We start from the raw sequence: 24,173 nt of genomic DNA, 5'->3' as shown, positions 1-24,173 counted from the left end.
ATTAATAAAATACCGAACACTTTATTTTGACTTTCAATTCTATATAGAACTTTTCCTAAGTATATAGTTTTAATTTAACCAGGTACCTAAATTGTGCCATTTTGCCTTAAATATCAATATTTTCGGTTTTACGTGGGCCATACTGAAAGCTTCTGGATTCTGATATATGAGAAAACATACTTTTTCTAAGTATCAAGTTCCAGGAATTTTTAGTATGCCCTAAGTAGGTAGGTACCGCAAGAAGAACGAATGCCTTTACGAGTAATGCCGTATTATGTTTTATTAAAACTTAATGATGGGAATATCTTAGAAAAAACATTAATTTTAATTATTTTAGCGAAGCCTAAGTACCTAGCATAATTTTAAACATTTTTTTGTACTCCGCAGAACCGTCGGCTAACGATCTTATCAAAAAATTAACGCTCGATTAAGGAAGAATTCCCTAGTGCAAACCCTCCGCTCTACCAACGAAAATACCATAGCTCACCCCAAAAAAGAGAACTTTAATTAAAACGTTTTTATACTACTCAGAAATCGAATAGAGATTTTTCTAGTTAAAATAAATGGTTACACGACTAGAAAAAGTTATCTCTACAGACACCCGAATCGAAAATGTTACAAATCATCCTGTGATACCGGATTTTAGAAACGCCTAATTGCGAATCTCGTACAGGAAGAAGGTACCAATTAAAAGCGTTGACGTCGATTTTAATACTAAGTTGTTTTTTTTAAGTTTTCACACTTTATGAAGTTAATATTAAACTTTATCTGGCAAAGCTTCCTTCCTTCCTACGTCCTAGTTTATAACTCTTATCTAATAATTAGTCACTACCTAACGATTATGTCATTTGTATTGTGCAGGAAATTGTTGGAATTTACATTGTATTCTCTGTAAAGGAAATAACTCGTTAAAATAATACGTTATTTGGAATACAAGGAAGGAGAGATGGAGATACCCAATCTTTATTATGAAAAAAAATTAAAATGAAAAATAATTTATTTTTCGGGTAATGCGCGCCCGGGAGGAACGCGGATATCATGTTTTTTAAGTTTAATTTTTGGTGTATTTTAAAAATAAAAAAGTAATCATTGAATTCCGCTCAAGCACAACATTGCTCATTTTTAGAAATAATGTTTAGCTTTTGTCCAAAATTTATTACAATTTTTTGGACCTTTCTAGGATGCACAGTCATCAACTCATACAATCACAAATCCTGACACATATCATCCGTCATGCCATTGTACATTAGAGTGAGACTGACAGATTATAACACTAAATTATTATTTACAATAATGGGACTTAATCGCGTATTTAAAATGACCTTCGAGGACGACCTTGTCCTTGTGATCTCGGAGACGACTGGCTAAAGTAGTTACGTTCCGTTTTAAATAACATAGTATTTTAAACAGTGAGATAATAAGACTAAAGAGAACTCCACGATCACGATCAGCTCGCCTACATTGTACAAAACAATTACTAAAAACATAGCATACCCGCTGTCGCCCCCGCTGCATGAGAAGGCGCGGTTGACGTTGCCCTGCGCCTTCTCCTTGCTGTCGGTGAACTGGTCGATGAAGACGTCGCGGTGCCGCTGCATGTAGTTGTGGATGTTGCCGAACTTGCAGAACTCCACGATCACGATCAGCTCGCCTACATGGTACAAAACAATTACTAAAAACATAACATACCCGCTGTCGCCCCCGCTGCATGAGAAGGCGCGGTTGACGTTGCCCTGCGCCTTCTCCTTGCTGTCGGTGAGCTGGTCGATGAACACGTCGCGGTGCCGCTGCATGTAGTTGTGGATGTTGCCGAACTTGCAGAACTCCACGATCACGATCAGCTCGCCTTACATGGTATAAAACAATGAAAACATAACATACCCGCTGTCGCCCCCGCTGCATGAGAAGGCGCGGTTGACGTTGCCCTGCGCCTTCTCCTTGCTGTCGGTCAGCTGGTCGATGAACACGTCTCGGTGCCGCTGCATGTAGTTGTGGATGTTGCCGAACTTGCAGAACTCCACGATCACGATCAGCTCGCCTTACATGATACAAACAAATAATAAAAACATAAGATACCCGCTGTCGCCCCCGCTGCATGAGAAGGCGCGGTTGACGTTGCCCTGCGCCTTCTCCTTGCTGTCGGTGATCTGGTCGATGAACACGTCGCGGTGCCGCTGCATGTAGTTGTGGATGTTGCCGAACTTGCAGAACTCCACGATCACGATCAGCTCGCCTTACATGGTATAAAACAATGAAAACATAACATACCCGCTGTCGCCCCCGCTGCATGAGAAGGCGCGGTTGACGTTGCCCTGCGCCTTCTCCTTGCTGTCGGTCAGCTGGTCGATGAACACGTCGCGGTGCCGCTGCATGTAGTTGTGGATGTTGCCGAACTTGCAGAACTCCACGATCACGATCAGCTCGCCTTACATGATACAAACAAATAATAAAAACATAAGATACCCGCTGTCGCCCCCGCTGCATGAGAAGGCGCGGTTGACGTTGCCCTGTGCCTTCTCCTTGCTGTCGGTGAGCTGGTCGATGAACACGTCGCGGTGCCGCTGCATGTAGTTGTGGATGTTGCCGAACTTGCAGAACTCCACGATCACGATCAGCTCGCCTTACATGGTACAAAACGTATAGACTTTGGATGATCATGTAATGTTACTGTCTGCCGGATTTCAACTTTAAGATACGTCAATTAATACTTAGATCTAGAAACGATATGTATTATATGTGTCAGTATCAAAAGTGACGTATTTGTTTGAAAAAACGTCACATTTGACACTTACATATGTAATCCATATCGTTTCTAGATCTATTAATTGACGTATCTTAAAATTTGAATCGGGCCGTGTGAATATTATTGTGTACCTATTACGCAAAATGACAATAACAGATTTTAAGAATCTGAATACCACTACTACAGGCAAATTTATCTACTCCTATAGTATACGGTTCAATAAAATAAATAAAACAAACAAAGGATATTTTTCCATTCTCAACTACAATACAATGTAACGAAGTATAAAACTAAATACCTATAGGTACCTTCGCATCAAATGATGGTAGGTACCTATGACAGTTTCAAGTTTCTTTTGGTTGAACTTAATAAATAAAATAATTGAAGTAATATGTTTTACCGTATTAATTGCTTAAATGTTGGATTTCTAAATAAATTGATGTGCCAAATTTCAAAAAAATTACGACAGACATCATTCGACAGATGTATCAATTCTAGACACAGGCAAAAAATTATACGTAAAATAAATTTTAGCATTATTTATTTTTTACTAGCTTTACACTACTATTTATGCCGAAATACGAGTAGGTACTTCAAGCCTGTCCGATCTGGACTTTCGCGAATAAAAAACTTGAAAGTACCTGATGTAACTTACTTTAGTTTTTTGTGCTGTATTTATTTGTAGTTTTAGTATATAAGTTAGTTTATAGGTATTTATTGTAATGTGACTTGAGATGTATTTTGATGTAGTTTGGTTTGAATAAATTTTACTTTACTGTAATATAACTCACGTTTTCCAACGTTTTTGGTGCACGCGCCCAACAAATTGACAATGTTGATATGCTTCCCCAGGTGCACCATAATTTTGAGTTCGGAAGCGAGCGCTTTGATGTAGATATTGTCGGCAGTTTTCTTCACCATTTTCACCGCGACAGTGGTACTGTCTTCCGCGTTGATAATACCGCGTGCTTCCGCCTTGTATACCACACCGAATGCGCCCGCACCTAACTGGGGCCCTATTAACGAAAAAAGCATATGTATTTAGAAATAGAAATAGAAAAAGTTTATTTGGTGTCAAAATAAAACTTAACCTAAAATACATCTTACTATGATACATGCTAACACCAAAATGGATGCCACTCAGCATTTGCCGATGGCTAAGATACTTAGCCATGGCGCTGGTTTTCAATTGAGTTGGCTAAAATTTCGCCAATGTACGTAAATAGGTTCTTTCTAAATATATAGGTACTTGGACTTGAAACCGGACGCAGAGACAAAGTAAGCTAGATAGGTCTACACATTGCGTACGGATGTTGTAGTCTTCTTTATTTACTAACAGCTTTTAATTTTTTAACTGACGAGTACATACCCAAATATTTGCGTGTGCATAAGACCAACGATAAATTGTAATATGTTGACGATGATGCATTTGTTTAGTAGGTATCAAATATTTAATATCTTGTTATGTTTTAACAAGACGTCTACTCGCGATCCTTACCCAAGATCAATTTTTCCACTGGGAACTCAAATTTATCGTCATAGGGCAGTAACTCAGCCTGTTCATCGATGCCAAGCTCTGGGTTGAGCGATTTGGGCGCGCCCTCCTTGAAGTACAGCAGGCCAGCGGCCGCCAACTCTTTTCTGAATCGCTTCTCTTTCTTAATCCTCCAGCATAAGTACAGCACCAGTAGCACCAGTGCCAACATTATGGCTACTAGGATGCTGAGGTATTCCCATTTGAACCGTGACTTGAGCATCGCTGTATTAAAAATACAAAAAAAGCATTAAAAGTTATTATATATACCATCTTACCACAGTTTTTTAAATACCTTAAAACCGCAACCGATTATAGCCTAAGTCTAAGTTATTACCATGTAAAAAAATCTGTTGTTATGACATTACAATTAGCTCGACGCGGTATGTACCTACTAAAATCATAACGGTTGATAAAAAGCTGTTTTCCGTACGTACATACGGGCTCACACCTTATAATATAATATACTGTGTTTTTACAACTCCGTTAATATCAAGGGTACAAATACAAACCTGGGTGTAAGTTAAGTTCTCAAAGGCACAGGTAGGTATTCTAATTAACTCTGTTTAGAAGATATTGAATAAGTCGTTTTAAAATCTCATCTATACCAAGATAGAGAAGTTTTTTGACTGTTTATTTTCCTTGCCTATGCCCTTGCTCGTAACCGTATCGACTATCCATTGGGAGTTGTGGACATATGGACTACTTAAACTTGTGTATCTTCAAGAAACTTCCTAATGAGTTTCGGTATTTGCAGTGACCCTTGCTGTTTACTTTAGGATACTAAATATTACTTAATTGAAATGCAGCCATTGATACAATAAAAGTGCAAACAATGTTAATTAAATTAATAAAATTTGTAAATATAAGTTCTTTTTCTATTATTTATTATCCACTGTATAAAGTTTAGGTACAATCGCCTGCGCTCGCGGTGTTCTAGTTAAAGAAAATTTGCCTTAATACCTGCTACCTGCAAGGCGTTCCATCAAGTATCGCCCTAATGGTGGAACACCGCGAGCGCAGGCGATTGTACGGTCAGCCAAGAAAGTGGTAGACCACTTTCTTGGCTGACTGTACATACAATATAATTAAGTCTGACTTGTTTTAAGTGTGTGTAGGTATACTTACTTACAATAACCTGGTACATCTTCGAAACCCTAGATGTACCACTTGTAGCCACACATTCGTAAATTGAATCATCGGTACCATTTTGCTTGAATGTATAGGTTGAATTGACTGTGCTATAATTCAACGAACGTGTGATAACATTACTGCTCCCTATCTCAATTTCGTCCTGCAAGAAAGAAGAAAAATTAATTTCTGTCATGTGGTAATAAATTTAAAAAAAGCTTGAATTATGTGAAGTTTTGCAGTATAACTGCAACATATGTAATTTAAAAAAAAGCTTTAGTTATGAGCAAATTTTGCACACATCATAACAGAGCAATTCATGCGGATGATTTTAGGTACCTATAAATATACTTAATTCTTTGAAATAGGCGTAAACATTTATAAGATTTGTAAACAAATATGTAAACTAAAATTGTTTGGAATATTCGCTCAAATAAAATGTTTTGTTAACAAAGTAAACATTGTACCTATACTTGCGGTTATCGCTACAAAATAGGAACCCAAATTAAACTGAAAAAGAAACAGCGTGACATGGCTGTAGACGTGATAAATGTAGGGGTGATCCTTTAACTATAACTATTACTATCTTGAATCAAATTGGTCCCGAGGCGTAAAGCTCAGGGGGCCTAGTCAAGATGACAATCGTACATCGACAAACGCCAAACGAAAGGTAAAAATGTATCGGGATGACAGACGCTACGCAAAGTCACGTGACTTTGCTATCAACTATTGTCATGTTGTCTAGCCCCCAGATAAAGTCAAGTGAGAAAATTACAACTTACCTTGTACCACGTAATAACGGGCGGAGGAATAGCCTCTGCTATACATGTGAGTGTCACATCATTAAATGGTATCACCTCTTTCTCGGTAATATCTTCAGCAGGCACTTTTATTGATGCTGCGCGAAGGCCTGTTCAAATGTGATTTGGATATATTATATGTTATAGGTATACACACATACGAGGGGTATACAGAATTCATAACATTTTTAGTAGAATAACGATGTACTGCTTCATTACTAAACTTTTCTCCATTCTAAAAACTTTCAGTTGGCCCCTCTTTTTAAGTTGTATAATCTACCGAACCGAAAATCATACTTTACTGTAGCTTTTGTTTAAAAAATCTGTATAGTAAAACCGAGCGGCGTGTATAAAATTGTTCACATTTAGCCTACTCGAGTAACTCAGTTAGCAAAGTACCTTTCAGTTGACCCCTCTCTTAAAGTTTTATAATCTACCGAACCGAAAATCATACTTTACTGTAGCTTTTGTTTAAAAAGTCTGTATAATTTTTTTTTTTTTATTATTATGAATGGGCTTACTCATGGCCACAGACTAGCCGAGGCGTAGACGTGGCCTACGATGGAGCGAGCTCGCCCAGAAGGTGCCTGTTCACTCTTGATTTGAAGTTTGCCGGGTTATAAGAACACGGAAATATAGACGCCGGCAAGGAATAATAAAACCGAGCGGCGTGTATAAAATTGATCACATTTAGCCTACTCGAGTAACTCAGTTAGCAAAGTACCTTTCAGTTGGCCCCTCTCTTTAAGTCTATAATCTACCGAACCGAAAATCATACCTACTTTACTGTAGCTTTTGTTTAAAAAGTCGTGTAGTAGAACCGAGCGACGTGTATAAAATTGTTCACATTTAATTTAGCCTACTCGAGTAACTCACTTAGCAAAGTACAGTCGCCATCAGATATATCGGAGCAGCTAAGGTGCTCACAAATATCTGAACAAGCCTCTATTGTCAAGGCGTTAGGGCGCATGTTCAGATATTGTGAACACCTTGGCCGCTCCGATATATCTGATGGCGATTGTACCTAAGAGTGCTCGAAAAGCGCGGAATCGGCACGTGTAAAGTGTAAACATCAAACTAAAAATAAAATAACGTTTATGTATTTTACTTTACCTGCAACTACAACGGAGATGGTTGCTGTTCGTTCTTCGCTAGTTACATTGTTGTATGCAACGCATGAGTAATTGCCGGTGTGACTTATTAATGCGTCATTTATTTCCATTTTTGCGACAAGTGACATTGCGTTTGTTGAATGTTCGAAGACGGCTCCTGTGTTACATGAAAAAATAAAGCAATTTATAAATTATTGGTCATTGCCTATAATGCCTCTTCACATATCGTAGTAAGGACAACTATTGGAAAAGCTTTCAATGGGGTACGCAATCGTCAAATGTTTGTATAAATGGCGCCAGCATAGGTTTTTCCGGTCTCTAGTTTTGTTATACGGTATTTGGCTTAACCGGCCAACCCCATTGTTTATCGTATTCTCGCCCCACGATTAAATTCCAAATTCAAGTTTTTCCAGTGGCTGTTACGGCTAGGGTTACCAGATACAAATTTGGAATTTCCTGACAAAATTCCTAATTTTCGATAAATTTTCCTGACATTCATATTTTTACACGGGGGGGGGGGGGGGTTGTATTGTTTAAGGTGACTGTAGTAGTTTAGTCCGATTAAGATGACGAGGAGATGTTCGCCTATCTACCTACTATAAATTGTACTATTGTTATCTTTGCCTTTTCAATTACTAAAACATTTATGTATGTACGCTTGAGTAAAGATTTATTAATTAATAATTACAAAGTTATTGATAACTTGAGTGGATCTCTTTTATTCTTTTTTACAAGCTTTTATTTAGTTTCACCTGACCGTTGTCTGTCTGTCTGTAATCAAATCTTGCAAGTTAAATTTGATCCACTTCCCGGTTTCCGATTGGGCTGAAATTTTGCATGCATGTATAAATCGGATGACAATGCAATATTATGGTACCATCGAGCTGATCTGATGATGGAGACAGGAGGTGGCCATAGGAACTCTGTGATGAATCAACGTAACCTAATGGTGTTAGGGGTTTTTAGAATTGTCTCGATGAGTATTAGTTGTCTGTCGTAAGAAAAGTACAGTCAGCGATAAAAGCTTGTACCAAAAATAAAATTTTTGCCAAAAACTTATTTACAATGTTTTTGGATTAATTTAAGTTAATAAAAAGGTACTTTATAAAAAAGTCTATCAATTCAAAAAAATGCTGACATTTTCTTGTTCCGTCCCCATTTCTGACAAAAGGCCAAAATTCCTGACATGTCAGGAAAATTCCTGTCATCTGGTAACCCTAGTTACGGCTGTTACGTGAGTTGGCGTGTTGTGCATATCATATTAAGCTGTGCATATCATATTAAGATCTCATATTGCGGTCATGATATCAATAAACGAAATTGTAATAAGTTTACAAAAGGACATAGACAATTTATTTCGGAATTCATTCCCTTTGGGCTTGCAATAGGTGCGTAAAATGTGTCTAGTTTGCTCCAAAACTCGAAATTTAACATATTCTTGTAATACTTAAACGAGGTTGTAAAGTACCTATAAAAACTGTTGGAGCACATTTACCCAGCGGGGAGCAAAGTAGTCCCATTTTATTATACGTAATACTCTATAAAATTTAATAAAAACAATTCCAACCTGGTATCTCTTCGTCGTTCGGACCATGCCATTGGACAGACGTGAAGTCATACCTGGAGGCCAGACATCTTAAAATTATACTATCCCCTTCAGAGACTTCCTTTACTTCTTTTCCCTCATTTTCAATACCAAAACCACCTTCTATCTCGTCAACAAGAAGGGTTTTAGTTTTCTGGTCATCCCCTTGGGTATTCGATGCTCTGCAAATGATTGTGCCCGGGGACTGAACTGGTAAATCAAGTGTAGAAACTATTTTATATTCGGATTCTTCTATTACGGTACCCTGAAAATATACATAGGTAATTTTAGGGGGGAAGGGGGAGGCCTATGTTCAGCAGTGGACGTCTTATGGCTGAGATGATGATGATGATGAATTTTAGGGGCCCGCATCAAGATGTAAAAGATACTTTTGACAGGGTTAATTTGGACTAATTTATTTCCCATTAACTAGTGCTTATAAAAAGTGGTGTTATCGTAATACTACATTCTTATGGCGTTATTCATATTTAAACGCGTTGATGGCTTGAATTAGCTATAAATCGTTTGTCTGTAATTGCATTTTACTTGTGTATTTGTAAAAAAGGGATTAAATATAATTTTACTAAATCAGGCCCGTAAAGTTATATGAATAAGGGGATTAATCTACGCTATACTAAACATTATCTTAACTGGATCAGCGAGTACACTAACGTATGTCTAGTTATCGCCACGTGCTGATAATATTCTGCTAACCGGCACAGTACATAATGTACCTAATTGTTCGTTTTTGGATGCGCTTTTATTTAAGAAGGATAATTTTTTCATAATTTTCATTATACATTTGGTAAATGTTTCATGTATTATACTTTAAAAGTGTTAAAAGTCTAGCGATAAAAGAGTAGGTACAGATTAAATAGGTATTTATTATGACATTACTGTAACAATATATCTGAAAATAAAAATATAATAATTACAAACTTACTTCTAAAGGAGTGTCGAGTTCTTTATTTGATTGGCTGTCTATAAAAGACCATTCGACGTTTGGTAATGGATAGCCAGTCACTTCGCACACCAATTTAATTAGTTGTCCTTTTAATTTTCTTCCTTCACTTAGATGGAAAGAGACTCGGGGAACATCTGCAATATATATTTTATTTTTAGTACCTACTTGACTGCTTACTTCTGCAGCCAGCCCAGTTCTACAATAGAGGTACTTCGCATTTTGTTTTTTTGTATCAACTTCATCCTTCATTTTATATGTACTTATCATATGGCATTAGTCTTTTTCAGAACATACAAAACAACTAAGTAATTAATATACACAAACACTGACTGCAAATTTAGACGCCGCACAATCTTTGCTATCCCTTTAAATGATGTTGATGTTGATGTTAAATCTGTTTAAGTTTATAAATATGTTGCGTGATTACTTTAATTGCTATAAGTACTATCCTTACTACTAGAGGCATTCGGCAGCATTTAGATTTGGCATCGGTGGAGGCTAGTGTGGCGGATCAAGCGATATTAGACCAGCGGTGGAACAAAAATGGGTTTTGATAACATTAAAGTTTTTTCTTTTTTGATATGTTATTGTAAGCATGTTAAATAACGTTCATGTAAAAAGTTAGAAAATTTTAGGTGGAGCGTTCGGCCATATTTAAATATTTCAATTTTTGCTAAATATCTATGTAAATATAAAATTAAAGTTACAAAAAACTTAAACATATTCAATAACACTTTAATTTATTCACAATATTCGGTTTTTAGAAATCTGGAACAGCTGCTTTCTGGTGAACGTAAAAACACGAATTATTATGTAAATACAGAATTAGAGTAGCTGATATTGCAAAATTACGATATTACCTATCAACTTAGTATACATGTAAAAAGTTAGAAATGTAGACAATGTGCTTGTCTAGATATTGATTTCTGGTTAAGCAGTATAGCCAATATTGAATTAAAGTCTGTAGAGTTAATATTACACGGTCATAATAAAGATCTTACTTCTCACACAAAAGATTAGAAATATAAAATCACGGCGACACTAAATACTGATACGTAAGTATGCATTCCGAGCTTATATTTCAAACGCGCGGCGTTTTCGCGCGCCGCGCTGTGCGCCGGGGCAGGAGGCAGCGATCGACGGTCGCGGGCTAGCGGTTAGCGCGGTGACCTTAAAATACGCAAAGCGTTTATAAAATTATTATCAATGGTAAATAGTTATTTTACACAGTACACTAATGGAAACTTATCTTTCCTTATTTATTTCTATATGTACTAGGGATTGCCCGCGGTTTCGTTTACGTAGAATTCGTTATCGTGTTAAGTATAGAAATAATAGATACATTTGAAAATTATTTTAGGTGCATTGTCATACAGATAACTACCCTTGTTAAAGTATTCTTCAAATTCAATACACAGGTGTCATTTCAATATAATTTTGCGTAATTTGGCGCTTTTAGGTTATAAATGACTAGCGACATATATTTTTTAAGAGCGATCATCTCCGATAATATTTACTTTATCATAAAATCAATTTCAAACTAACGTTATTCAATATTTATCATTTTAAAGTCAATATTACCAACCAACTGATCCAATTTACCTACGGAAACAACTCAAAATTTGCATCAAATTAAATGCCACTTTTCTTATCCGTTTCGAACAATCAAGAGGGCCTTTACGAGCTGATGTGATGAAAATTTTATTTAACCTTCGTCCCTCGAAACCTTCACTACGCTCAAGGTTCAATTTTACGAACCACTCGCTACGCTCGTGCTTCAATTTTAGAATGTTTGAATTTGTGAATGTACTTCCTGCCTCGCACAGCCAAACTGTGGAATGAACTGTCCGATACGACCTTCAAACCTTAAAAGACCCCCATCTTAAAGGTCGGCAACGCGCTTGCAACCCTTCTGGTGTTGCGGGTGTCCATGGGCGGCGGTAATCGCTAACCACCAGGTGATCCGTCTGCTCGTTTGCCTCCTATTTAATAAAAAAAATGTTTCGCTTGTTTGGGTATCAATATTAGCACGAGCGGTTAATCAACAACTTTTCCCCTTGTAAAACAAATAAGGTAGGTGAAGTGCAGGCATATCAGGCCCGGCGGGTAACAAGGCCCAGTATTCAAAAATAACAGTTGCTCCCTATTATTCCCAATTATTCTGAATTTGTACTTGTTGCTAAGAAGGCCCACTGTCAGTGCAGGTAAAAAGGTCCAGTCCCGGGCCTTATTGAACATATGAGATGAAATATTAGATTAAAATATTTTAAGATAATTTTGAATATTTTTAATCTCTTATTAATAAGGTCGATTTGAAGAAACTTCTATAAAATTATGACTTATAAATAACACTTGCACTGCGTGGGCTGTCAAAATTGCTGCAGACTTTTCTTGGTCTAACTCTAATAATTTATCACTTGCTTTATTGACCTAAAGACGTTTATAGATCAAAAAGTCTAATAACATTGCGGCACTTATACTTTTTAAAGGCAGTAACTATTTACAAGTGACTTTTTTTGTTAATACATAGGTAGGTATTTACGATAGAAGTGCGAAAAATAGATATTTTGCAACGAGTGACAAATTTTAACACACGGCCAAAGGGAGTGTTTTAATGTGCTTATTATAGCACCGGTGTCGTAATGTAGCACCAGATGTACTGTCAAAATTATGTTAATATAATACTGTAACACCACTACTAACGACATCCAGTGACGAATAGCGGAACTACGTCATTAGGGCCAACATATGTCAAGAGATGGCGCTGGCGTCGAAATAGATCTCGCGAACGCTTGATCAACGTAGGATCCATAAGAAGCCCTTGCCAATTTTGTACGCTATCTTTGTTTCTTCGAATATAACAAGTGCTGACGGTTACCCGGCTCACTTATTATACACTCCCGCCTTTCCCCTAAATCGATGCGATCGGCTCCCGACCCATCGTTTGGTGGTTGGCTTAGTTACATTCTGTACCGTAATTTGAGTTACTTTCAATTATAAAAAAGTAAAATTAGTCTGCGTTTCACTCGACACCACTCCACTCCTGGTTACAACTGGCGCTCAACGTTCGGCCGAATACCTCCAAGCTGGCGGAATCCGGAAGCGGACCTGCGGCTACACCCAAAACAAGACCTATACTGAGAGTGGGATTGAGACCGCGTAAACTTCACGGACCTTCCAATACAAAGAAGATGGAGAACATTTCTATGTCTACGGAGCAGCTACAGCAGTTGGTGACGTCACTTACGGCCGCAGCTCTTCAAGCCGCAGCTGGCGGTGTCAGGACTACAACGGCATCATTTGCTAACGTGTCATTTTCCTATGACGGCACTAGGGAATCTATACGCTTGGAAGAGTTTTTATCAGCCGCATCAGTATATAAAAAGGTTAATGGCATGTCGGACGAGGCTGCTATTATGAGTCTTCCTCTGGTGTTGAAAGGTGAAGCTTCTACGTGGTGGCAAGGAGTGAAAGATAATATTACCTGTTGGACAGACTTCGAGGCAAGATTGCGTCACGCTTTTGCACCGAAGATATCTGGCGTCCAAATATTCCAGGAAGTATTTTCACGCAAGCAACCGTCGGATATGCTGACAGAAACGTTTATCGCAAAGAACAGAGCCCTGTTGACCCAGCTACGATCACCGGGTTTGACAGAGGAATTACAAATAGATGCTATTCATGGTCAGTTGCACATTAATATTCGCGAGAGAATACCACTCAGTGATGACATTCGACCAGCTGCTAACTGCTGCTAGGAATGTTGAACAGGTGCTACGTGAGAAGTCTTCATCAGTTTTGTGTAAAGACCAATTCGAAAAGCAAACTGGGCAAACCAAAAAGAAACAGCGCTGTGAGTACTGTCGTGCTACGGGCCATACCGTTGAGGAATGTCGAAAAAGACTGAAGCAAATGGGTGAAACACAACAACCTCCTAAAGAGATTAAAACGGAGTCTACCCAAGCGCCGTCACCAAGTATGTCGACTCTCTACTGCTACGGATGTGGAATGCCTGGTTACACACGAAGCAAATGTCCTAAGTGTAAAGAAGCTCAACCAATCAAGATGGAGAAAACTGGGTTTTGCGCGCTAGACATCAACTTAGACGCCCGCCCGAGAATGCAGGTGGGGATTGCCATCTTTGATGTTATTGGCACAGCATTTGTCGACCCCTGCGCTAAATCCAGTGTGGCTTCCTATCAACTGTACAAGTGCTTAAAGCAAAGACAATGTAGCTTTGCTCGACAAACTGCTAATATAACTATGGCAGACGGCTTGAAACGACGAGAAGAAGTCTTGTCCATTACAGTGCCAGTCAAAATTTGTGATCGGAGTGTACCCACAACCTTTGTAGTACTTCCACATGCTAAGGAAAATAAAACGTTGCTGGGTATGGGGTTCATAGAAGATGCAGGCATGGTCCTCAACATACCTCAACGTTCCTGGAATTTTGTGGAACGTCCAGGAGTTAATTATGATTTCATCGTGGAAGGACCTGATAGCGTATCATTGGCCCAGTTTGAGCCCGACTTACACCCAGATGTCGTGTCTAGGCACACCAACCCGACATACGGTTATGAACCCAAGGTTGCAGCTCATGATACATTTGATGGGTACGTACCGGAGCCACACCATATGGATTATATGTTCGCGGATGCGGTAAAGGCGATTGAAGAAACCGAAGTTACCCTGTCGCCAAATTCTGAAGCGCTATTCACGGGCTACACTGCTGATGACATTGACCTGTGTACATTAGACATCGGGACAGTCAAAATGGGAACTCTGAATGATGAACAGAAAAGCCGTATAGAAGGGGTCATAATGAACAGTAAGGAGGTTTGCCTATTTAGTAAGCAACCAACGACGTTGATTGAACACGCTATCGACACAGGCGACCACGCACCAATAGCTGTACCACCTTACCGGCTGTCTCCAGTCCGAAGGGAACAGTTGAAAAACGAGATCGACAAGATGCTCAGCGAAGGTATTATCCAACCTTCATCTTCACCATGGTCTGCTCCTGTTATATTAGTGCCAAAGAAGGATGGGAGTCTACGCCCTTGCGTCGACTACAGAAGGTTGAACTCCATCACCGTACCGGACCTCTACCCGATGCCACGAATTGATGATCTTCTACGGGACGCCAAGCCGACTCTATTTATGTCCACACTTGACTTGCGCTCTGGTTATTGGCAAGTAAAGGTGCGCGAGGAAGACCAGAACAAAACCAGCTTCATAACGCCATTCGGAATTTTCAAATTTATTCGAATGCCTTTCGGACTACGGAATGCTCCTGCTACCTTCCAACGGCTTATCGACCGGGTCAAGGTATTGGTAGGAGATGTGAGAATGCTGGCGTACCTGGATGACTTAATAATACTGTCCGAATCGTTCGACCAACATCTTGAGGATTTGGATAAAGTGTTGAAAGTGCTGAAAGGGAATAATCTGTCTATTAACCTCACTAAATGTCACTTCTGCTGCGATTCTATCAAGTATTTAGGCCACTTGATCACCGCAAGCGGCTTACAAGTGGATCCCTCCAAGGTGGAAGCGATTACTAGTCTACCACAGCCCAAAACCCTCAAGCACTTACTATCCTTCATACAAACCTGCTCTTGGTACAGACGCTTCATTCCGAACTTCTCCAAGGTCAGCGAACCGTTGACGAGATTAACAAAAAAGAATGCTCAATGGGAATGGAAAGAAGCCCAGGAGAAGGCTTTCAACGATTTGAAGTGCCACCTTACTTCTGCACCAGTTCTGAAGCCAGCAGATGAAACCAAGCCGTATATAATTAAGACCGATGCGAGCAACTACGCAATCGGAGCCGTCATAGTCCAGGGGGAGGGAGAGGACGAACACCCGATTGAGTATGCTAGCAGGCTATTAACTTCCGCAGAAAGAAATTACAGCACCACGGAGCGAGAAGCACTCGCCCTAGTTTGGGCACTCAACAAATTCCGCGGATATATTGAAGGGGGACAAGTAACATTAGTTACGGATCATCAAGCGCTTAAATGGCTATTAACGATTAAAACACCCACGGGAAGATTGGCACGTTGGGCTTTAATTGTGCAAGCGTACAACGTTACGATTAAGTATGCACCAGGAAAGACAAATGTGGTTGCCGATGCTCTGTCCAGACCCCAGTGTGACGCTAATAACTCAAGCAGTTGCGAATTATGCACCATTGTGGTAGATATGCCTGCACGCAAACCTTCTGAAATACGCAATGAACAGTTGAAAGACAAACATATAGCTAGAATCATAACAGCGTTAGAGACGGAAGGCGAAGATGCTATCTATTGGGGCGGCAAAGGATATGTATTGAATAGCGGTGTGCTCTATAAATACAATCCAGATGAAAATAACGATGATGCCCAATTGTTGGTTCCCGAGCACGAATGGAAAAACATTCTGGCGGCCTATCACGACGATCCATTAGCAGGTCATTACGGCGCCGATAAAACTTATCAAAGGATATCGCGTCGGTATTACTGGAAGGGTATGAGAAGATTCATAGAATCATATGTGAAAACTTGCCTAATGTGTCAACGCTATAAACCAACAAACCTAAAACCTGCTGGACTGCTGCAAACCACCGCAGTCAATCAAAGATTCGAAAGTCTAGCGTTCGACCTGTTCGGACCCTTGCCAACTTCAGAAACTAATAAAAACTGGATCCTAGTGGTGGAGGATATAGCAACCGGATGGGTAGAACTGTTCGCACTGGATACAGCCAGCGCGGAAGCATGCGCCATGACTATGATAAATGAAGTTTTCCTTCGATATGGTGTTCCCAGGCGCATTCATAGCGACAACGGATCGCAATTTGTTAGTGCTGTTATGCAGAAGGTCACCTTTTGTCTTGGAATTCACCATACGTTCACCCCTGTATACCACCCCGCTGCGAATCCCGTAGAGAGGAAAAATAGGGATATAAAGACTCAACTTGGCATCTTGGTGCAGGACAATCACAGGGAGTGGTCTGAAAAGCTTGCGTGCATAAGATTTGCTATGAACACAGCAGTGAGTCTAGCGACAAGCCATACACCAGCCTATCTCACTTTTGGCCGCGAACTTCGATCCCCCGACGATGTCACACACGACCTAAAGCAAATTGTGTTATCTGAGAATTTTGTGCCGGCCATTACTCCGAAACTTTTATTACTGGCTGAGACGCTAAAGCGAGCCCGACAACTCCGACAGGACAAAGAAGAAACTCGGAAGGAACAAGCTGACAAAGCAAGACGGCCTGACCCAGGATATAAAGCCGGTGACTTAGTGCTTGCCGATACCCACGCGGCCAGCCGTTCCGCCCAAGGAGTAAGTAACAAGTTGATGCCACGCCGAGATGGACCTTATGTTGTGCAATCTAAGCGAGGCGCGACATCGTACAAACTGGTTAACCCTAGCGAACCCGAGAAGGAAGTGGGAACCTACCATACTTCAGCACTAACCCCATTTAGAGGGAATGGCCCAACCTTACCGGAACCTCTACAGCCTATACGGAAGAGAGGAAGGCCTAGGAAGACAACCGCCAAAGCTACCAACTAACGAATATAAGAATCAATGTCCATCCTACTCGCCGAGACGTCTTCGTGGATAGAGGGGGAGAATATGTAACACCACTACTAACGACATCCAGTGACGAATAGCGGAACTACGTCATTAGGGCCAACATATGTCAAGAGATGGCGCTGGCGTCGAAATAGATCTCGCGAACGCTTGATCAACGTAGGATCCATAAGAAGCCCTTGCCAATTTTGTACGCTATCTTTGTTTCTTCGAATATAACAAGTGCTGACGGTTACCCGGCTCACTTATTATACACTCCCGCCTTTCCCCTAAATCGATGCGATCGGCTCCCGACCCATCGTTTGGTGGTTGGCTTAGTTACATTCTGTACCGTAATTTGAGTTACTTTCAATTATAAAAAAGTAAAATTAGTCTGCGTTTCACTCGACACCACTCCACTCCTGGTTACAATACTTATTTGTTACGAATCAATATTTATACTGTAAAAAATTATCCCACCAAACACATTTTCATGTAAATTGTTGCTAAGACGAAACCATAAGACTCGCACTGTCAAAAAGTTGTCAGATCTCTTGTCGAGCCAAGCTTCAAACTCTACAAGCCCTAACTTCACTAACTCTACACCTTAGTCAAAATATGTGGCTTGGCTGTTTCGCTACCGCCACATGGGCATAAGGTGAAAAATTTATTAAATTCATTATTTTTAGGGTTCCGTACCTCAAAAGGAAAAATACTGAACCCTTATAGGATCACTCATGTGTCTGGCTGTCTGTCTGTCACAGCCTATTTGCTCCGTAACTACTGCACCAATAAGTTGAAATTTGGTATACACAAGTCTATAACCCAAGAACATACATGTAAAGTAAATAATAGAAATTCAAATGTGACGTTCCACGGGAAAAGGTACCTTATGAGGGTTTCTAGTTTCGGAGTTATGAAATGTTTTGTAAAGAGGTGAAAAAATGCTCAATTTTTTTTTATTGTGTGATCTCAAACCTTAATGCGTAACGTTTGTTTACCTGTTTTTATTTTTGTTATAAGTTAGTTATAAGCCTAGTAACGTCGTCTCAGAGTTTAGTAAAAAGGTACCTTATGGAAAAAAGGTTGAAAATTTCCAAAAAAACTAGTCAATACGGGAAAAGAAGTTTGGTAGAGAACTGTATTAGCATTCTGCAAAACTAATTTGATAATTTTAGTTCTGGTTGGGGCGCCTAGCAAATATTATAACCGTACATCGACCGACATTATAAATCCAAGTAGCCTGCTATTATACTAAAGTTACTCTCGTCAAGTCTTTCTTAACTAGAATAATCTTCATTTGGTTTGGTCGCATGCAATAAATCAGCCATTGGTTTGCTGAAAAATGCCAATACCCGACGCATTACCTTATGGAATATCTAAGGTCATTGAACCTCAATGCCGCTTGTCTTCAATGGCAACCAAAATATATTATTGATAAGAAATAGACGATTTATAATATCTTTACCACAAAATATTATTAGTTTATCCTAACTGTTCCATCATCATCATGCCTCATCATGTAACTTAACCACAAGGTACCTTTTCATTACATACAAATTATTGGTCTTTTTTAAGATTATTATGACGAAGAACCAATTTTTGTGGCAGTTTAATGTAAATTAATATTTTCTATTCATAAAAGATAAAAGCTTCAATGTGATTGATGTTTTGTAGTGATGTATTATTAGATTTATTTCCATAAGGTACCTTTTCGTAAATATATGGAGCAAATACTGTTATTGTTATGTAAGTTTAAAGTGGCATAAGGGGTTAAATATAGTATTTAGTTGGGGTTTTAGGATTTATTTCATTTGAATGACAGAATTTCTTTCATATTATGTGCTCAGAAAAATTGATTGTGTGTTACATTAAAAGTAAAAATATTCAATTATCTGATTTTATATGAAAAAGTCAGAAAATACATTTTCACCTCTAAATCGGTATTGTTTTTTGCTTAAACTGTCTCTCAGTGTCGTTTTCTAATAGATAAAATTTAAATCTAGAGAGCTCATTGCAATCAATCGTGAAAATGAAATAAAACTTTATTTTCAAGAGACTGGTTAGTATACACATAAATCAGTCGATATCAAAGGTTTCTATTTGCATTACAGAACAAGTCGCAACATTTTCTAAATCTCAGATATATAAGGTATTATTATTTGTAGTCAACTATGTAACTTACTGCAGGAACATAGTTTTTTAGGCGGCTAAACTTAAAACTTCTGTATCGTAAAGTTGCTCATTTCACAACATTATTTTCAAAAAATCATATCTCTTCTTTTGTATTATTGATAGCTTATTTATTGTAGATTACTGGGGTATGCATAACTCCATACCCGCCATAAGGTACCTTTGACCGTGGGACGTCACAAATAAAGGGGTCACTTTTGAGATGAATGATAAATAGAAGAAAAAAACACTATATCTTGTTATATATCAAATTAAGGGGCTCATTGTGAGAACCTCAGATATATTTTTTCATAATTTTAAAATAAATAGTTTAGAAGTTATTTAAGAAAATACGCAAAAAATGACCATTCCCCCCCCCCCCCCCCTTATCTCCGAAACTACTGGGTCTAAAATTATGAAAAAAATACACATATTAGCTCTTTTCCTATAGATGCCAGAAAAACCTATTAGAAATGTGCAGTCAAGCGTGAGTCGGACTTAAGTACCTAGTTTTCCGATCCCTACGGGTTTTTTAAAGACATTTTACTCATATATATTGTTAAAATTGTGTAATGTAAACTTGGAACGCGAGTCCGATTCGCATTTGGGCGGTTTTTGTATTATACTTACAGTAGTTCTTGTAGAAATGAAACGGCCAAGCCACATACTTTTGGTGTAGGGCTAGTAAAGTTAGAGGGCTTGTAGAGTTAGAAGCTTGGCAAGAGATCTGATAACTTTTTGACAGTGCGAGCCTTATGGTTTCGTTTGGGCAACATTTTAAATCAAAATGTTTTTGGTGGGATTTCACTTCTTTTTGTAAGTTGCTTATGACAATCTTCCATGCCCTAATTTAAAGGGTTGGGGGTGATTTACTATTAAAAATCCTGAAATAAGTATCTGGGGGCATCTGTTACACAATGTACTTCTTACTGATTCCCCATATAAACCCTTCACCCCGTAAGGGTAAACTTTGGAGTTAAAATCTGCCTTCACCCCGTAAGGGTAAACTTTGAGGTTGAAATCTATTCTATATCCTTCCCCATAACAATACCTATCTACATACGAAATTTCAACTAAATCGGTTCAGCGATTATTGATTCCCCATACAAAATTAAACCCCCTCTTCATCCCCTTAGGTATAAAAAATTTCAAGTTTTTGAATTTATTTGTTGTTTGTGTACTAAAACTATCTTACATACCAAATTTCAGCTTCTTGAGGACTTCAGGAAGTACCCGGTATTGATGATCATCAAGTGAGTGAGTCAGTGACGAAATCGAAGTTTTTAGATATGAATAAAATCTAAAGTATAAGAGCTATGCAATTGATATGCTTAATAAGTCCGAGAACTTTGTTTATCTGGTATAATCCAACCCCAAGTTATGAGGGTTCCAAAAAACGACGAAGCGCTTCGAGAAAAGGTAGATAGTGCCCTTGCGCTTTGCTCGTCTTAGCAGGGGCACTGCCGTGCCCCCAGATGTTAAAAGATGATACTACTATAACTAATAAAGATTTATGTTTAGTTACCTACTATTTTCGCGTAAACTAGACAATTTTTATATCTTTAGTTATTAAGGCCCAAAATAATTATTTTCACTTATTATAAATAAATCCTCCTGTTATGAAGTATCAAATATTGTTATTTATATATGTATAACTCTTAAGTTAAAAACAATAAAATCTGTTATTACCTACTGTCAAAATGATTATTTTTTGCGGGATTAAGTAATACACTGCTAGTGTTCAATAAGGCCCATAATAGGACTTTTAAGGTATATTTTCCAAGAGTATCGTAATATTTTTATAACTATTTTGGTATAATGAAGAAACTTAAATAAATGAGAAACCTATTTGAGTGAGTTTTTCATACTTCATATCCTGTTTATTAAAAAAAAATCATTTTAATTTAAGGTGGGCTGTATATGGGCATATACGGCCCACACGGAATATACAATAAGGTAAGTGGCCTCACTTACCTTATTGTATATTCAAGATGTATACCGTGTAATATTGAGCAGTTGGTTTATAATATACATATTATGATATTGACCTTGAATAGGACAGGACATGACAATAGGAACCAGAAATAGGTATAGTTGGTCAAACCATTTGTCAGTAAATAAAAACAAAAAACTATATTCATCCTTTTCTTTTGGGTGCTAGTACTAGTGTAAGTCAAAGATAGTATGATGATTCTCTCTGTCTATGTTTGAAATGAGACGTTCTTTTTACAAACTATGTATAGTAAAAAATAGTTGTGAATATCTTGTACATTTTTATTACAATATTAGTCAAGATAATAAAATATAGCTGGTCAAGCAAATCTTGTCACTAAAAAAAGGCGCGAAGCACAAATTTTCTATGGGACGATATCCCTTCGCGCCTACATTTTTCAAATTTGCCGCCTCTTTCTACTGCCAAGATCTGATTGACCAGCTGTAGGTATTTTTACGTAATAAGATATTTTAATTTCACGTAATGTCCGCATCTAATTTATACATGTGCACGGTAAACAAACAAATGAATGATAAGAAAAGACAGACAGTGTTACTGAGCGGGAGGTGGGGCGAGGGGCGAAGTATAGGTTGGCTATGATAGGCTCTCGAGCGCCGCGCCGGCGACTGACGGACCAGCGCGGCGTATGTATGAATTTCGCGCCTTTTTAACTAGATTTTACTATTACAATGCAAGCTACACGCAGAAATTTCTTACTTTCCATAATATGGCTGCGTATATTATTTTATAGTAATAGACTTATTTTTACAGACTCTAATTCAATATTAGATCTTATAGGACAAAAAACGCATATTAATTCTAGAGCATATATCTTATTCTTCTAGCTTTTTAGCTTGCCTATTAACTTAAAAAATGAGATATGTTGTTGTGGATTTATTAAACTTTAATTCAATATCGACAAAATAATAAGCTAATTGTAGTTTGACAAAGAAGCACGTTAAAAAAATTTCTAATAATTTTACATTATAAAGCGTCATACATATTATAAACAATGGAACTTAAACATTGCACTTTAATTCAATATTAAAAAATCATTACTAAAAATATATAAATACCTAATTTATATCTAACGCTCGTTCTAACTTTTCATCATATATTGCAAATATGCTTAAAAATATGTCCCATATCAGATAAGTATCACTTTTTCAACTTTAGAATTATCAAAACTTATAGTGCAAAAATCCGGTCCCACTATTGAGCTAATATATAGGTAATAAAGTTCTATTCTATCAGCTCTCTGTCATGGAAGTTATTATTTTTCATTCCTTATTTCTCAACTACTTACCCATCACATTTAAATGGTTGGTCAGTCTTTGTGTACCGTTAGCATTAGTTGCCTCCACTGTGTAATCTCCTGTGTCCGTAATGTCCACATCATTAACAATTAACACGTGTAATATTTTTATATTTTTGTTTTGTTCTATTTTGTACTTAGTGCCATTATTAATTCTCGTGTTGTTATTTTTGATACTGAAATTAAAATAACATTTAAAATCCCGACAAAGAAATAGAACACACATTATTACCTCAAAATGGGCATAGGAGAATACTCTGCATTGGGTATATATGTAAGTTGAATAGAATAGAAAGAAAATTAAAAAATAGGTATATGCATTCATATTTCATCATTCAACACATATATATTTTCATAGTAGTAGGACTAAGATAAAATGGTTAAAATAATAGTATCGTTTCCACAACTTTTCTCATAAAGCCGCTCCCATACAACCGAAGTTTCGCTCCTCGTAGAACTCTCATCTCTACTCGTAGAATAGTGTGAGTAGAAGTGTTGTACAATTGTATGTAAAATTATACATACTTACAATTTGTATTCTGGTGGTGGGTATCCGTCGATTTCAAAAGCAAACTTAAACTGTGGATTCGATGTGGTCGCCCTGTCTGGCCCATATCGTTTGAGTTTCAAATATGGTGTCTCTGGAATTATTTATTGATTTATTAAAACTTTACGACGTATAACAAATAAAGTACAAATGGCGGAATTGTAGTACATAAAATTATACAAGCACTGGTCACAGGGAATAACGAATTTAAAAGAGAAATATTTATAATTTTATATTTACAAGCTTTTGTTTAACTTGCCCTGTTAGGCCGCTTGTAGACGTCCGATGTTTTCGCCGGACAACGGACCGTGTTACGCAACTACGTCTAGTTTTGTATGTGCCTACAGACAACTGCACCCAAGAATACAAGCCATCGTCACCGAACACGGATAATTGTCCGGCGAAAACACCGGACGTCTACAAGCGGCCTTAGTATGTACGATGTTAGTTAGTTAGTGTGGGGCAACTCTTGGAAACTTAATTTGACCCACTTCCTGATATCCAATTGAGCTGAAATTTTGCATACATATGTGAATAGGATGACAATACAATATTATGATGATTGATGACATGAGCGCTCTGGGAACTCTGTGAATAACAACGCAAATTAATTGTGTTTGGTGTTGTTAGAATTGTCTCGATAGGAAGAAAAGCACTATCAGGGACAAAAGCTTGTATCCAAAATGAAATTTTAGACAAAAACTTGTTTTAAAAGTG

General features: G+C 38.0%; 1 protein-coding gene across 6 annotated transcripts in view; it reads right to left on the bottom strand.

The window, feature by feature from the left end:
* The window catches only part of LOC134666414 (vascular endothelial growth factor receptor 1), a 71,726-nt gene that overhangs the window by 27,653 nt on the left and 19,900 nt on the right, over positions 1 to 24,173 (bottom strand). For all 6 annotated transcript variants that reach the window (XM_063523548.1, XM_063523545.1, XM_063523544.1 and 3 more), the window contains 10 exons: positions 23,439 to 23,550; positions 22,901 to 23,085; positions 9,849 to 10,003; positions 8,888 to 9,170; positions 7,322 to 7,477; positions 6,191 to 6,318; positions 5,406 to 5,571; positions 4,242 to 4,502; positions 3,535 to 3,759; positions 1,495 to 1,651 (listed from right to left, as the gene is read on the bottom strand). In XM_063523548.1, the coding sequence (XP_063379618.1) occupies positions 1,495 to 1,651; positions 3,535 to 3,759; positions 4,242 to 4,502; positions 5,406 to 5,571; positions 6,191 to 6,318; positions 7,322 to 7,477; positions 8,888 to 9,170; positions 9,849 to 10,003; positions 22,901 to 23,085; positions 23,439 to 23,550 (1,828 nt within the window). The remainder of the gene's footprint in view (positions 1 to 1,494; positions 1,652 to 3,534; positions 3,760 to 4,241; positions 4,503 to 5,405; positions 5,572 to 6,190; positions 6,319 to 7,321; positions 7,478 to 8,887; positions 9,171 to 9,848; positions 10,004 to 22,900; positions 23,086 to 23,438; positions 23,551 to 24,173) is intronic.

Source organism: Cydia fagiglandana, chromosome 8 (assembly GCF_963556715.1).
Source record: "Cydia fagiglandana chromosome 8, ilCydFagi1.1, whole genome shotgun sequence".
Lineage (NCBI taxonomy): Eukaryota > Metazoa > Arthropoda > Insecta > Lepidoptera > Tortricidae > Cydia > Cydia fagiglandana.
Note: the sequence above shows the minus strand (reverse complement) of the source record. Positions and strands in the feature narration are given on the sequence as shown.